The sequence below is a fragment of the Spinacia oleracea genome, chromosome 3, assembly GCF_020520425.1.
Source record: "Spinacia oleracea cultivar Varoflay chromosome 3, BTI_SOV_V1, whole genome shotgun sequence".
In the NCBI taxonomy this organism is placed as follows: domain Eukaryota; kingdom Viridiplantae; phylum Streptophyta; class Magnoliopsida; order Caryophyllales; family Amaranthaceae; genus Spinacia; species Spinacia oleracea.
The window spans coordinates 8,086,013-8,102,393 of record NC_079489.1 but is presented as its reverse complement, the minus strand read 5'-3'; the positions used below and the strand labels follow the sequence as shown (position 1 = coordinate 8,102,393).

Sequence of the window (16,381 nt, the reverse complement as noted above, 5' to 3'; positions counted from 1 at the left end):
TCAAACGCGACAACTTTAAGAAGTTCATTGTAAATAAAAGGAGCAAACAACTTAAACAAGCTATTCAATGTATTTTACTGAAACCCAAAAGCTAAAAACAAAGAAGAAAAGATGGAGCTCCTATTAGGGTTTTTTCCACACTCCCTCATTATTACATGGGATAGAGGTAAGATGTGGGCATTCAACTTGTTCCAAAAATCTAAGATTTGGAAAAAAGGTTTGTAGTAAGATCCATTTCATGCTCAGTCTACGCAAGTGCAACAACCGCAATGTTTCTACTTTCCATCCTGAAATTTGGTTTTCGCCCAAAGTACATAGGTATTTACCTCCCTTAATGTAAAGGTTTATCAGATTTGGCAACTTATCAGGAGCCAACCATGACGGTGCTTTACTGCAAGGGATATGTTGGAGGTCAAGCTTCTGTAGCCCGTCCATGGAGAATTTATCAGGAAGAGGAGAACCGGTCTGTTCGGCAGTTTCTTCCCTGTACAACCCTTGCCATACAATTGTCAGTTTCCGAAGCTCCCCCATCTCACTCAGATCTTCAAGGTGTTCATTTTCTGGGAAGGTCCTTAAACTTGTTGTGATGCACAATTTCCTCAACTTCTTCAGCTTCTTTAGATCTTGAAAAGAGCATAGATCTCCTCTCTTATCTTGGTGTTTCTCTCTAACAAGAAATCCTTTCAAGACTCGAAGATCTAAGAGGAAGGATATCCCTTTGGGCAAACGGGCAAGAGAGTAACACCCTGATAAGTCCAGATGTGTGAGTTTCTCAAGTGATTTGACAGCTTCAGGGAGTTCCTCCATGTCGTTGCAGTCTCTTAGATCTAAAATTCTTAGATTCTTACAATTGCCAATTGAATCTGGGAGTTTGACAATCTTTGACACCCCTTGAAAACTCAGAAGCCTCAGTTCCTTCATATACATCAACCCTGCAAGAAACTTACAGGACTTTACTTCGATGTGTTGGATGGCCTTTGAGTCACACCTCCCCAGATACAGGGCTTCAATGTTTTTCATCTTCCAAAACCAATGAAGCTTTATATCCAGGTAGCACTTGTTGACATTAAACAATGTTTTTATGCACTCCAGGTCTGTAGCCCGGGTTCTCCTCAGGTGCACCAATGAGGAAGAAGAAGAGGTAGGAAGAAACTTTTGTGCTTTTACCAAACATACCCTTCGCTTGTCTCCATACATGAGATTATCATCATCAGTGTATTCCTTATCATCCAGATAATGAATAAAACTAGCTGCTTTAGCAAGATAAATTAACACTGATCGGATAAAAGGACGAATCCTGCATCTACTTGTCACCCTACCCTTGGTGGTAACATCCTCAAGAAAGCCATGCTCAACTAGAACATTCAGTATTGCATGCCCATTCTTTTCACAATCATCACCAGCAGGTGGATTAATCAGCTGCTCTCCAATCCACCAATAGATGACTGTCCTTTTATTGATCTCTGCATTTTCTGGGAATGCCGAGAAACACAGTAAGCATTTCTTAAGTAAAGGGTCAAGCAGCTCGTAACTTTCAGTAAACCGTCTAAAAGCAGCAGGACTCTCAAAGAAGGGGTTCATGTTCATGCCTGGGGTTTCACTTGCCATTTTTCCGGGCTCATTTTCAGATTCATGACCCCTACTAGGCTTAGGATCTGTCAAACCAGGTAAAAGACCACCATAACTGGTGGAAGGCATGCGAATCTTGAGCCTTGTAAGGATCTCTACAAGCTGCCAGTACCTGGAATCATCAGTAAATACAGTAATTGGGGTACCCACTACCTGCCGCAAGAGATTTTTGATATCCTTGTCAGCATGTTGTTCCACGACCTTGAGCCAAGCGAGGTTGTCCTTGTCAGCATGCTGTTCCATGACTTTGAGCCTATCAAAGTGGTCCTTGATGTGCTCCAAATCCATTTTGAATTTCTTTAACCGTCTCAATAGCATCTGATTGCAGTTGAAGTCTTTGGAAACATCTTCAGGGATACTGAGTAACCTAGGTATCACCAAGTCTATGATGTCAGAGATGGTTAGGGGTTTATCGGCTTCTTCAAGCTCAGACAGGATAACACGAGATCGTGAATCCGATGCACTTGACATGGCTAATGAAGTTGTCAAAGAATGGGACAAAAAAATCGAAGTAGAATAGCAAAGAGAATGGCTATGCATCAACAATCATCGAGGCATGCCTTTGTTTATGAATACAGATTTAAACTTGTATAATTTACTGGAAATGTAAAGAGAAGCCACCCTTTAATAGCAAGACTTATACAATTTTCATAACCTTTGCTTTATTAGTTGGTTATCTTTCTGAGCAGGAGGATGCCCATAAAACAGGTGATGCCAATGGGATTTATGTGAGTCTTTTCGTTTTCCCTTCTTTTCTTGAGAAGCTCACTTTGAATTATTCTCAGCTTGTTTCATCTAATTTGTCTTTCTGAGGGAAGGTTAGAAAGTCAAAACTAGCTTCTACGTTTCTATTAGCAAGATCAAGTCAGGCATAAGTCAATAAGTCTGTCTTGACTTCACATAATTCGACCACGTGGACTTCACATAATTCAATAAGAAAATCTTAGGAAAAACCAAGGCAAAAAAGTAATCGTGGACGTGGGCTACTCCTTCGTTTACCATGTGGTTTTAGAATGGAACCCTACAAGCTTCATATGTGGGTCACCTCCCCTTCTTATTGTGGTCTTTGACCCGGGGCCTAACACGAGGTTTTCTAAACGTCAAGTGGCTTGTAACCAAATTGGACACAAGTCACCTAATACAACCATTTTTAGTACCAATAACGCAAATGACTCGTATTGATACTCCTTAACAGTGTATTTTTTATACCAATACCACACTAGTCTTAGTACCAATACCAAATTAATGGGTACCAATAAGAGTCACTTGCGTCCATTTTGGACATACACGAGCCACTTTTGACATAGACCTCCTCGGCCTAACACATAACGTAAGAGGGCTATTTGTAAAAAGTGTTAAAATACAAACATTTCTTCCATATTTTGTGGACTTTTTTGAAAAACACATCTTTTTCTTGCAAAAGGATATTCCTTAAAACAGTCCAGAAGAAACTAAAAGTAATCCATTTTGTATCCAATCAAATTTACACATAATCACTTCCCTTATTCCCAAGAAAGATTATTCCTTACCCTTGCTTCCGGCTTTCCTTATTTAGTCACTGCATAGGGTAAAAGAAAATAAAGAGAATATTGCAAAGCAGAAGAAAATTTCTTACCTTTGCTTGTGACATGGGACAAAGTGAAAGCCAGATACCTCTTCCAAGGCTTGAGACAGATATAGAATTAAAAAAAAAAAAGAACTTTCGATCCCAGAACAGCATTGCAGAACTGCTGAAAGGACAGAGAGGTGGAGAGAGCATACAAATGGCAGAGCCAACTGTTACCGTTGTTATTAAGCGCATTCGTTCTATAGTTGATGAAGAAACGGAGATCTTGGGACCTGTTAAGGACAAATTTGCTGAGTTGCTGTCAAAAACCGAGAATCTTACAAGCTACCTAAACTGTGCAGATGAAAACACACTTCTCACAGAAACAGCTACCAAATATGAGAATGCAACTGATCAATTCATCTACAAAGTGACATCTGAAAGCAGAGGAAGTTGCAGCTTTCTTAGAAGGTATGGTAACAAAAATTGAACTTTAAATGACACTCACCAGTATCTAGGAAACTGTAATATCTAACCTCTGTTTATGGCTTTATGCACACAGGTTTCTTGTGGAAATAGCTCATGAATCTGAAGACATTATTGATAATATCATCTACAAGATTGCATATGAACGTAGTAGACGATGTGGCTCTTTAAAAAAGTATGTCTGCAAACCATGCTTTCAAATAGACCCTCAACACATCAAGAAAATAGAAGGCATAATAAAGAGACTGGACCAAGCAAAAGATGACATAGAACCCTATGTTACAGTTGTTATTCGGCACATTCGTTCAATACTTGATGAAGAAACGGAGATCTTGGGGCCTGTTAAGGACAAATTTAATGAGTTGCTGTCAAAAGCCGAGAATCTTACAAGCTACCTAGACAATGCAGATGAAAACACACTGCTCACAGAAATAGCTAACAAATATGAGGATGCAACTGATCAATTCATCTACGAAATGACATCTGAAAGCAGAAGACGTTTTGACGTTCTTAGAAGGTATGGCAATATGCTAACAAGTAACAAACACTGAATTTCAAATGGCACTCATAAGAGTCTAGGAAACTGTAATATCTAACATGTGTTTATGGCTTTATGCACACAGGTTTCTCGTGGAAATAGCTCATGAATCTGAAGAAATTATTGATGATATCATCCACAAGATTGCATATGAACGTAGTGGAAGATGTAGCTTTTTAAAAAAGTATGTCTGCAAACCATGCTTTCAAATAGAAACTCAACACATCCAGAAAATAGAAGGCATAATAAAGAGATTGGACAAAGCAAAAGAAGACATAGAACCCTATGTTTTGGAACCAAAAAAGGAACCAACAGACCAAAGGCTGAGATCTTGGGATAAGACAGAGAAGCTTCCACCAACTAACAGCTATCCCCACAAGCTAGTTGGCTTGACAAAAGACATCAGCTCTCTGGTAGAGAAAATAATTCAGAAAGGAAACACAATGAGCGTCCTGTACATTGTGGGGACAGGAGGTTCTGGGAAAACCACCTTAGCCACAGAGCTTAACAATCATCCAGAAATCAAGGAACACTTCAAATCTGTAGTGTGGGCATCAGCATCAGAAAAGAAGGATGCTAAAAATATCTTTCTCGAAATCTTGAGAAAAACTCAAGGGAAGGATGAAGATGTAAACAGCAGCACAATCACAGAGAACTTGGTGAATAAGATATGCAATATCCTAGAAGAGAGGCCATATCTGATCATTCTTGATGATGTGGAGGATCCAGATAATTTAGCCACCCATTTGTTTCCCATGTTCCAGCGCTTGAGTTATAAAAGCAAAATAATAATTACCACTCGTGCCACCCCCAGCAATCCCTACAAGCAGAAGGAGTTTACTGTAAACTCAGATGAGAATGTAAATTCCCTGGCTGAAAAATTAACCATGAAAAAGACCCATGAATCAAGCATCTTTCACATGCCTGCAAAACAAGCCACTGTCTTGCTCCTTGATAGTCTCTATATGGAAGATGCAAGACTGAAAGAACACTTTGATTCTAGGAAATGGGTAAACATAGAGGATGACTGGGATAACAGTCACATTCTGCTCAACATCTTACAAGAAGTCACAACGGGTACCATCCCCTCAAAAGAAAAGGTAATGACTGATATCAACAATAGAAAAGAAAGCCCAAATGTTGATGAATTGGTTACAAGGATAGAGGAATTCCTAGCAAAAAAGGCCCTAATTGTTCTTCACCAAGTGCAAAACGCAGAAGATCTAGTGAATCTTTTGCATCCTATACTCGAGAAAACAAATCACAAAAGTAAGGTGATATTCGTCACCGACAATCTTCCAACAGAGCTTCAACAGAATGAAGAATATATAACTGGCGAGGACCTCCTGGATGCTGATCATCTAGTTGGGAAATTAACAGGGGAAGGGGAACAACCATATTTGTTTTCGATCAGAGACTTGGATAGTTCTGGTTGCAACAAAGACCTAGCTAGAGTACTGTATAATCATCCAATAGTCAAACAACATTTTGAGGACGAGAACAGGTTTTGGATCACTATACCTAGAGGGTCGGATGCTGAATCAGGAATGCGCCACATCATTAAAAATATCACTGGAAATAATCCTAGCATACAAGGATCAAGCACAAAGAAATTGGCAAATGTATTACTTAGTGCTCTAGAGGAGAAAAAGTACCTGCTTGTTCTAAATGACATGGGCGACGCAGAAGACTTGGTTTTTGACTTGGTTGCAGCTCAAAGTAGTACCAAAACTCACAAAAAGGAACGTTCTCTCCAAAGTAAGATAATAATCACCACTGGTAATCCTCGAATCATTCGGCATTCAAACTTAAAATGCTTCTTATATGAGATGCAACCTCTACCTGAAAATGAAAGTTGGGACTTACTTTGCAGCATAGCTTTCAATCACGCAAGAAGTCGACCAAGCATAGGGCAGATAATTGGCCAATTCAATAGAAAATCAAATAGAGAGATGATAAGAAAGATTGAAATGCTACAAAACTGTAAAGGCATACCTTTGGCAATAGTTGTGTTAGGAGGGCTCTTAAGCACCAAAGAAACTGTTGAAGAATGGGAAGTAGTGAGTACTTCCTTCGGTTCAGAGGCAACACTGTCAAATAAGGCGTTGGAGAACATACTACTGATAAGCTATCGCGATCTTCCTAGTGACGTAATGCCATGCTTCGTTTACTTCGGCCTCTTTCCACAACACTCTGAGATTCCGACAGGGATGCTGATTAGGATGTGGCTATCTGAAGGTCTAGTAACATTAGATCCTCCATCTGGTACACGACAGACGTTGGAAAATGTCGCAGCACAGTACCTGGAGGAATTAGCATGCAGGTGCCTCATTCAAGTCGTGAGGAGAAATCACGTTGGAGAAATGAAGACCATCCGTTTGCATGACAAGATTCATCAGGTTTCCGTCACAAAATCAGCAGAGTTAGGATTTCTTGAAATATATCCCCACACACAAGCCATGCCTCTGCTTCAGGCTGCCACCCATTCCAGGGGTGATGTTCCTCAAATCAGAGAAATGCTGTTACGAAGGACTACAATACATCCTGGGTATGAGTTTCTTATGTTTCTTTCGAAAATACAAGTTTTAAAGCCCTAAATGTTTAATTCTGTCACCACAATATGACAGAACATACAATCAAGCACTCAAATGCACTCTCACTAATCACTGTCACTTGCAGTCTTTAAAAATAATATTTTCAATCAAAACAAAATGCAGACACATAAAACAATACTACTGATGTAGAAAGCAGACTACTGATATCCCGCTAGGCCACTATGACTGTCCTGCTTCCTACTTTCGGATCCAAGTTGATCATGCAGGGTAAGACTTTACGTGAAACCATTAGAAGTAGAGACTCCTAGATAGTAGATATATGTGCAAGTTAATGAATACAATAAAATGGGGGAGTAGATATGGATAGAGTGCTTCTAATTATGCTCTTAAAAGTTAAAACAGCTTCTAAGGTCTTTCCAAAACGACATATTTACAGGTAAGGGGAATGCATCTTTCCCTACCTGGACAACCCTCCTGCAACTTGCAGCATTGCAGGATCCTCGTCAAGTAGTTAATCTCTATAATTCTAATGGAGTCCCACTTTTCAAAATCTAGTTGTTCTCTAAAAGTTTCCAGTTTATACTATCAATGCAAAATCTTACTTTTCTTCCAATTTTCCCCTTCATTGTTTCTCATTCAACATCAACTATAAGTTATTTCACAATCCCAAAGTGACTTTAAGTGGTTATATATTTGGATTTTGGAACAGTAGAAAGTATGACTACCAACAAAATTGGAATTCTAGTAAACTTCTTGACAAAGGGTAGTGCCAGAATCATATGGTTAATTAGATGAAGTTCTGCTTCCTGTGTGAAGTTTCTCTATTGAGTAGGAAGTTTCACACACAGGTAGGACTAGTATTCTAGTAATCGTGTTTTGTGGACAAAACACTCTCATACATTCTACATCCTAGGAAGTTCAACTTCATGTGTAAAGGTTTATCTAGGTCAAACAAATAAACACTAAATAGGGAAGTTTTGTCCCTTCACCAACTAATTGATATTTCTTATTAGATGAATGAGGTCCTTAACTGCTAATAACTCACAAAGAGCACAAATCGTTTCAGAAAATTTCTTCTCTCTCTCCTCCAAAATCTATTCCTTTGAACATCGTAATTTCATCTTAAAATGTAAATTGGCAAGAGCTTTCTGAACAAGCAGTAACACTAATCTGCATGGGGGGCAGAAGGGTTCTTTGAAGCTGTAAGCCTGTAACACTTTCACCAATCTTACCTACAAGATTAAGTATAAACCACAGAGAATGGCTCAACCTCAAGGACTGTAGCAACTGGCAAGCAATAGCAGTCTAGTCATTGACCCTTTCACATTAACAACATTCTATGTCCCTCCTAAACAACACCAATCACGTTTGATTTCAGATTCTTCTGTGGAAAAGGACTCATCACGACCATTTATCAATTCAAATTCAACTGATTGTTTTTATCTGTTTTTACTACATTGGTAACATCACAATAGCAAATTAGCAGTCATAGTTTATTACTTTTGCAGGAAATTCAATAAGTATCCGACAGAGAGTCCGAAACTTAGAACTTTAGTTCAATTTGGGAAACATGGATTATCAGCAAAGCATTATTATTTTCAGCAGGATGCTTTGCCGCTAGACTTGGAACCAATACACGAACATTTCAAGCTACTCAGGGTCTTGATTCTCTCTGGAACTAGAATTAGAGCTCTTCCGGAACAAGTAGGGGAACTGATGTTTCTGACCTACCTAGGATTAAGGGCCACAAATGTACAAGCACTTCCAGAATCCATCGGAAACCTACAAAAGTTGCTAACCCTAGATTACAGAGGCAGTTTAAAGCCTAGTATTTGTGAACCTTTACCCAATGTTCTGTGGAAGATGACAAGACTTCGACATGTATATCTACCAGAGTTTGCAATTTTATCCATGAAGAAATTGGACCTCAGCACTTTACAAAACTTGCAGGTTTTATGGGGTGTCAGCGGCGGTGATTGGCTAATGGATGATTTGGGTAAACTAAGTGTGCATCTCGTAAAGCTGGGGATAGTAAATATTTCATGCAATGAAGAGTTGGATACAGTGGTGAAATGGCTAAACTTAGAGCCTAAAAAGCTTCAGGTACTGAAACTGGATTGGCATAGGGCAAGACAAGATAAGCTACTTTTTCCAGAAAACCTTAACTTTCAACATCTACACAAACTTGCATTCATTGGAAGACTGAAAGAGGAATATAACTTCACACTCTTACCATCACTAGTCAAGTTGGAACTGTATTTCTCTCATCTTACAAAATATGATCCAACAGAAAAGCTGGGGCGCCTTCCTAAACTAGAAGTTCTTCACCTATGGAATTCCTACAGAGGGATTCAGTGGATTTGTGGTTCAAATATGTTCCCGAAACTCAAGGAGCTTCAAATCTCTCACCTGCCGAACTTGGAGGAATGGAGAGTAGAAGCAGGTGCAATGCCACATCTAAAGAGACTATCAATATTTAGTTGTCGGAAGTTGTTAGGGCTCCCAAAAGGTCTAAGGAACATCAACCTGCAAGAACTGGAGATTCTGGATATGCCCAAGTCATTTTGCAGAAGGCTACAGGAAATCAAAGATGAAAATACAACAGTAGCAGAGGACATCGAAATCATTCAAAACATTCCTTACATCAAAGTCGAGGCTTGTTAGGGATTTGGAAGAAAGCGGCAAACGCTAGCAAATCTACAGTGTGCTTTCCTCCTGAAGCTATGCTCCAATTGGTAAAAGAGGATGCTTGAAAGAAAGCACTCCTTTCATCATGATACCTTCTTTGCACCACAGCATTAGATCAAACTGTTTCTATAATTTTTGTTCATGTCTCTCCCAGTTTTCAATATAACCCCCATGAATACTTCCAGTGAACCTTAATATAAAACTATGTGTATATCATAAATTCAAAATGCATGCTATATCGCTATCTGCACAAGCAATCAAATGACTTGAACTGAATCCCCCTATCCCAAGTTCCCAACCAAAAAAACCAGCATTTGAAATTTGTTTAGCAAGCCTTGTACAGCAGCTAAAATTTAGTAAGCAGGCCTGTTACCTTTCTTTCCTCATCCATCATATTTCACTACAGTTATCAGTAGAGATGTATCTCATATATTCTCTGGAAGATTCAGGATATACAGCAGTTAGGGGCTAAATACTTTCATTTGCATTTTTAGCAAAGAAAACTTTATTAATGAAATGTGGGAAACCACAGAGCAATACATCGGGAGGACAAGGTATCTTCTTTCCAAAAAAAAATACAAGGCATGCCAATCAAGCTGACAATGTTGAAAGCCAGTATGTTGGGAAAGAAGATAAGTTATATGGTAAGCCTCAACACCTAGAATCCATTGGCCTTATTACAGAAGATAAGTTCATTAGCTCCAAGGCCTCCAACCAACAACCCCGATCACTACAATAAATCCGCGCCTCCAAAGCAACTTCTATTGCATTCTCCTCTAAAAACAATCCAACTCACCTGTAACATAATCCCTCAAATAAGAAGAGCACAACCAGAAATCCCCTTTTAAACCAAAAGGCCTTCGCCATTAAGCAACAGCCACTTCATAACAAAGGAAGATATGAGGACCAGACATTACAACTTTCTTAATAACTGTACAAGCATTTGGAAACAAATCTCAAGTACCCCACCACACTCAACCTCTTAAACATCTTCGCTGCCAATGACTTTTCAAGTTTTTGAACTGAACAAGTACTGAGAAATCACTTAAAGCTTTCAAAGTTTGCAGAATAGGAAAGAAAGAGTAAACATTGCTTTCCAGTCACAATCATAGAAAGGCCCTCGTGATTTTGTAGGACCTAAATCCAGCTGCAAGCTGAAGAAAACAGGTCGACAACATATGAAGTGTAACGCTACATATCAACTTAACAGATGAATTCTAAAAGAAATCCCAGCGAGAGAGAGAGAGAAGGAGCACAAACCAGAAAGAGCCACGCAGGACATGATTACATCTAGCATTCAATGCGAACACTAGTCAAATTCTTCAGCCTCTCAATCTCCTCTGCCCGAGCAATTCCAGGATCAACATAGCACAGCTGGATAAGAAAACTATATCAACTGATTGATCAAATGCAAAACTCAAACAAAGCAGCACTTAATTTGCTTATACCTGATACTGAGGCTTCCTCAAAGTATGAAGCCCTCTTTTCAGAAATTTTTGCCATCCAAAATTTTCTTTTAATGATTTCTCCAAAGCCTCTGTTTTCTGTGAACAATTACATTGTGTAACAATAAGCATCGCATGATAAACAATGTCCTTATCCTTAACCAGAATACCAGATTCAGAAATCTGTTGGAAAATTTTCAAACTTACAACACAGAGAATAATTATAAAAAAATCCCATTGTCAACGGACAAAACGGTACACATGTAGCTGTCTCGTGGAAAATTCAGTGCCTTATCAGTGTTTTCGAACTAAGAATGGTGCAACATAGATTAGTGTCGCCCATAAAACGCGCACTTGATTTAGAGGGGATGGAACTCTCAAAAATGCTCGGGATCGAACTGAAAGAAAAAGGAAGAGATATGTCTGTTTTTAATCTAAAATACTAAATAATTAGCAGAAAAGACCAGTGGTGCAGTTGTGCTCATGCCATGAAATAGCTAGAAATGGAGATAGCAAAGAGGAACCTCTGGCAAATAAAAAAGGAAAAGAAATGGAAAAGACGAGTCAAGAAAAAAAAAATTGAGCTTCGTCAATGTGTGCTTATGCACTGTTTTATTAGTTGTTTGAAATTGCATTTGCAAAGACCTTCTATGCTGCACACCCGTGCAGGTTCGCTGACTGAGATGGAATGTGGCGGATACCAGCTGCTTGCTTCACAGGTGATAGTGCAGATCGGGTGGCCGTGCAGCTGCTAGATGTTAGTTTCTTTGACTGAATGTTAGTTGTTTAAAGCATCAGTTTTTTGCATTTAATTGCGTGATTATGATTCTTTTTTTTTAACAAGAGATTATGAGAAGCAATTTTTTTTTATAAACGATTATGAGAAGCAATTAGTGCTTTCATAAGTGACTTTTGGGCTTCAAAACTCATGAATTAATCTTTATCAGTTTTTGAGAATTTATGAGTTGAGTCTATACTCCACTTAATTTTATAAGTTGAGAAAACTTATACGGGAATTAAGCTCCACTATAGAAAATTCCATTTGAGCTTATGCAAACACAACGTTTGCATCTCTACATGAAAAACTCTACAACTCATTCTTTGTGGATGTAGGTCACTAAATCATGTTAAAGCCAAGAATTCATTTTCTTAATTGACTTTCTTGCTTCGGTTCTTTATTTTTGTTGCCACACACAAACCAAACACCTTTCTGTTTTGTTCTCTTGCTAACAACAAATTTGAAATTGAGAAATGTGGCAGTCAATCATTTCAACCTTTGGATAATGAAGATAACGAAGTTGGAGGCTATGTACAAGACCTGGAAGGGATAGTTTTTTGGAACTTAGTGCAGCGGATTTATGTCTACTCCTCAGACTTAGAATGTGATCTTCGTGTCTCTGGAAGTAAATCATTCAATTCTCATTTGGATGAGTTATTGACAATTGCCATAGAGATGAAGAGTAGACGAATTCTAGATTGTTGCACCGGAGACTGTTGTGAAATCGAAAGCCGTGGTATGCTGGGTTTAGTACGGATGGCTTGGTGATTTGAAAAACCGCAAACTTAAAAGCACAAGAATGCTAGTTTCTTACCGTGCTATATTTATCTCTTTAAGGTACACTTGATGTTCTTGAGTACTTGTGCAAGCTTAGAGTTAGTGCGGATTTTATTTTTTGAGGCGTATGGGTTGAGAACTTGAGATAAAGGGTGTTCGAGAGTTGAGGCCATTGATGAAGTAATTGGATGTAATGCATCAAGTATGACGGTAAGGGCCCTTTAGGTAATACAAATAAGTTAATTATATTAGCTAGGGTAAGAAGGCAACTAGGGAATTATACATAGATGAGATTAATTAGAGAGGAGGTATGATGAAAATGATGAGAGTTTTTTCCAGCTGTTTAGTGGGAGTGTCCATGTATGTAATCTATTAGATAACCGATTGTGTCATGAAAACGCAGCATGCCAGCACTAATACAATCAGTTATCTAATTTATTCCAAATTGTCTTCTTCTTCATTCCTACAATCTGATTTTCCAGCCTAATTCACTGGATTTTCCAGTTACGGGGTCTAATTCTTGTAAAACATCCTGTGTTTGGTGTTATGGATGCTACAGTCTACCAGCATTGAAGCAACTGTCAACTCTCATTTTGGTTTTCTGTGGTAACTGTTTTTGTACGGAGTTTTATGTTCAAAGTGCACAAGTTTATGCCTGCGGATCCACAAGTTCTGAGTAGCCACTACCCCATTGGTTGCCTATAGTGTTTTATGCTTATGTTCAAACTTTTAAGTGATGTTTAGGGCTTATGGAGAGGAGAGAGAGTGCCAAAACATCAAGATATGGGTTGTTAACAGGCCACTGTTTGCAAGCTCAAAAACAAAGGAATATACTTACATGACCAGGATCTAATACAAGTAAGTTGTACTGTTTTGATCCATTCTTTTGATGCTTGGCTTGAATACCGATGATTGTCCTTGAATGGCCCTGATGCTGAAAATATATTGGCCTGTTCAAAGAAGCCCGTAGATAAATATAAGACGTGAGTACTAAAGGATGGAAACAAGAAAAGAAGCAAAGATAAGTGACACCCATGAAAACTATAGAATGAAGACTTCAGAATTTCATAACTAACATGGAGTAGCCAAGATAGACACTTACATCTTATTCGTAACAACAACCCCACGTTTTTGTGATTCCTTTGGCTTGTTTTCAGAAAAGTAACTCCAAACCCAATCAATCAAAGCTTGATAGCCCTTGTTATTCTGCATAGAACCATCACCAAACTTAGCAAGACCCTCCTTAATGTCAGTGTCTTTTCTGACGAGAAATCTATCCATAGGTCCATGAACTTGCCCTATATCTCTCTTGTTACCCTTACTGTCAAAATCAACTATCTTTCCTCGAAGACCAAAAAAACATAAGAGTGCCGCACACTCTGTTGTCCCTATCCATTTCTTTGTGCCATAAATTTTCCCCTTAAAATAATTTGAGCCAACAATGTCAAAACCCCTCTGCCAGGCAACTTCAAGCCATCTTTGAAGTGAAGCAATTTCTGGCACATATCCTGAACCTCCAAATAAAACCTCTCTTGCTTCTGATCTTTCCATAAGCAAGTGTGAGCTAACCATTTGAATATTACGCCATCCACAACCCCATCCCATATCCTCTGACCTAGTGCTTTGAAAGTGATCAACATAACCTGAGAGTATGCTTGTAGAGTTTTCACGTTCCAAGCAGTTTTTAAGTAAGGTCATTAGTCCTAATTCAACCTTATAAAAGACTGCCTTACTCTGTAAACTTATAATACAACAAATCTGTTCATCAATATTTTTTGATTCATCCTTGCTGCTTCTACTCCTTTGATCTCTCGATAGACTCGACGTACTACTTTCTGGAACCTCTTCATATACTGACTCGGAATTGAAATCCAAGCAGAAGCTTCTGTCCTGCAAAACCATCTAAAATCAGTATTGTCTTGTAGACAGATATAAGACATTAACACCATTTCAACATGTTTAGAATGAATTGTAAATCAGTTCATGAGAACAATACCTACCCCCTTTTCTTCGTTTTCTTTGAAAGGGGGACAACGACAAGTTCAAGCTTCGATAACTTTAGCAATTACGATAATTATATGAAGCCATCCAATGTTCAATGAAAATTAACTTAGCTAAATCATGATACCAGAAAACAATGTGCTAATTTGGAAATGTTTTCCTGATGTAAAGTTTTTGTAAACCCTTACGGTGTCTAAATTTCCTTCAAGCACATCTCCATTAGCTTCAAACCTCACTATGTACATTTCAATTTGAAGCCATAGAATGATGGATTCTTAACAGCAGAGAGACACATTTGTAAGCCGCCCACACTGTCATTGTTGTCAACCCAACAAAAGAAACAATACGGCCTATGAGATTCGTGTCACCAAGCATTCAGATATTAATTTATGCTACAAGGTTTCGGAACAATACATATACGCCCCCCCTCCGTTCCAACACAAAATAACAATGCTCATGAATGTCAAATATATGCATTTCCAAACAAAATCAACTCCATTTTCTGCTCTCCATCAAATTCTCATGAATCAAACAACAGAACTAGTAAAAAAAAAGCAACCAAATCGATTTATAAGTAAAGAAATACCCACAATTTGAGGTGGGCTTGGTGGGGCAAGTGCGATTAGCTGAGCTAATTCCATATCCTTGGTAAATTCATCATCCTCCAAGTGGTTATTCACATGCCTGCACCATAACCATTCTCACTTCAAAATTCACTAAATTTTTAATTAAACCTTTGCAAGAACATATTTTTTTATTTTCAATTAGTCATACCATTCAATTTCGTTAATTGGTATCGGATTTTCGCAAATGGGGCAGCAAGAATAATCCATTTCCGCTGTTTTCCCTTCTTCTCCTCCTGTAAAAATACAAGGAAATTAAAATATGAAACAAAAACTTTAAAAAATTGAGCATGCGAATTTCCAAGAAAACGAGATTTTGAAATATGGGTGCAAATTTGAGTTTTGGGATGAAGGGTACCTTTGAATTTGAAGAGTTTAACTGGTGCAAACCGCGACGGTGGAAGTGTATGAACTAAGAGTATGAAGTTGAGCAATGAAATGCATACTTTTTTCTTTTTTTTTTGATGTAGCAATGAAATGCATACTCTTTTCATTTTTATTTTTATTTTTTTCCTATAAAATAATGGGACCCTTAAGATAACGAGAAATAAAAGAATTTTATATTTTCTATATATATCTTGAGAAATTCCAAATTTATATCCTTGATTAACGAGAACAAATAAATTAAGGGGTATATTTGGAGAGAAAAAAAAGAGGTGAAGTCATTTTATGCAAAAGTGACTTTATATTATTAGATTCTAGTTGTATATTTTGTAATATGACTATCAATTAGGCTTATTTGACTGTATATTTTTGTACAATGACTGCATTTAATTCAAAAGTCGACATTGAGGGAGGCAAAGGGGGCAGCGAAGACGAAATCGAAAAGCTTATGTGCTTCGAGGTAGGCGGAGATGAAGATCGGGAATGTAACACCCTACTAATTCCTTGATTTTATAAAACCATTTTCCATCTTAAAATAAATGAATTACTAAGATATTACCGCCACTGTGATAATGGTTAAGGCTATTTACCATAATTACGCAGCGGAATTTAACTAACTTTCAAACATAAGTCAATAGGTCGAGTGGGCGGCATATTCCTCGGACCTCTTCCGGAAACACGTCCAGAAATTCATTTACTACTGCAATGTCCTCAGGTTGATCCTTAGTCACATGTTTGAGGTTTCTCACACTGCACAAGAAAACGGGGTTTCCTTTACTGACTAGCTTCACAAGTTCCATTGCCGTGATGATTCCTACACTTCTAGGTTCACCAAAACGACGATAGGACACTACCTTTCCTAAGCTAGACCTTAAATGAATCTTCTGCTTCTCACAGTCGATCTTGGCTTTGAACAAGGCCAACCAATAAA

The 16,381-nt window shown here is 38.3% G+C and overlaps 3 protein-coding genes across 4 annotated transcripts; 1 reads left to right on the top strand and 2 right to left on the bottom strand.

The window, feature by feature from the left end:
• Nucleotides 1–51: 51 nt before the first annotated feature.
• LOC110797982 (disease resistance RPP13-like protein 4) lies at nt 52–3,377 on the bottom strand. Its single transcript, XM_022003115.2, has 2 exons — nt 3,245–3,377; nt 52–1,996 (listed from the first exon to the last, which is right to left on the bottom strand). The coding sequence occupies exon 2, from the start codon at nt 1,945–1,947 to the stop codon at nt 124–126; it is 1,824 nt and encodes a 607-aa protein (XP_021858807.2). The 5' UTR covers nt 1,948–1,996; nt 3,245–3,377; the 3' UTR covers nt 52–123.
• A 15-nt stretch (nt 3,378–3,392) lies between these two features.
• LOC110797139 (disease resistance RPP8-like protein 3) lies at nt 3,393–9,718 on the top strand. Its single transcript, XM_056838777.1, has 4 exons — nt 3,393–3,646; nt 3,738–4,178; nt 4,285–6,747; nt 8,263–9,718. The coding sequence occupies exons 1-4, from the start codon at nt 3,393–3,395 to the stop codon at nt 9,416–9,418; spliced, it is 4,314 nt and encodes a 1,437-aa protein (XP_056694755.1). The 3' UTR covers nt 9,419–9,718.
• Nucleotides 9,719–9,918: 200 nt separating this feature from the next.
• Nucleotides 9,919–15,577, bottom strand: LOC110797991 (uncharacterized). Of its 2 annotated transcripts, none has more exons than XM_022003122.2 (8): nt 15,425–15,577; nt 15,218–15,302; nt 15,034–15,127; nt 13,545–14,332; nt 13,281–13,392; nt 10,891–10,986; nt 10,703–10,816; nt 9,919–10,596 (listed from the first exon to the last, which is right to left on the bottom strand). In XM_022003122.2, exons 1-7 carry the CDS (start codon nt 15,558–15,560, stop codon nt 10,733–10,735), a joined length of 1,395 nt encoding a protein of 464 aa, XP_021858814.2. In that variant the 5' UTR covers nt 15,561–15,577; the 3' UTR covers nt 9,919–10,596; nt 10,703–10,732. The 2 variants fall into 2 exon arrangements, with proteins under 2 accessions (XP_021858814.2, XP_056694522.1); XM_056838544.1 differs by having other exon boundaries at nt 9,919–10,238.
• Nucleotides 15,578–16,381: the final 804 nt, after the last annotated feature.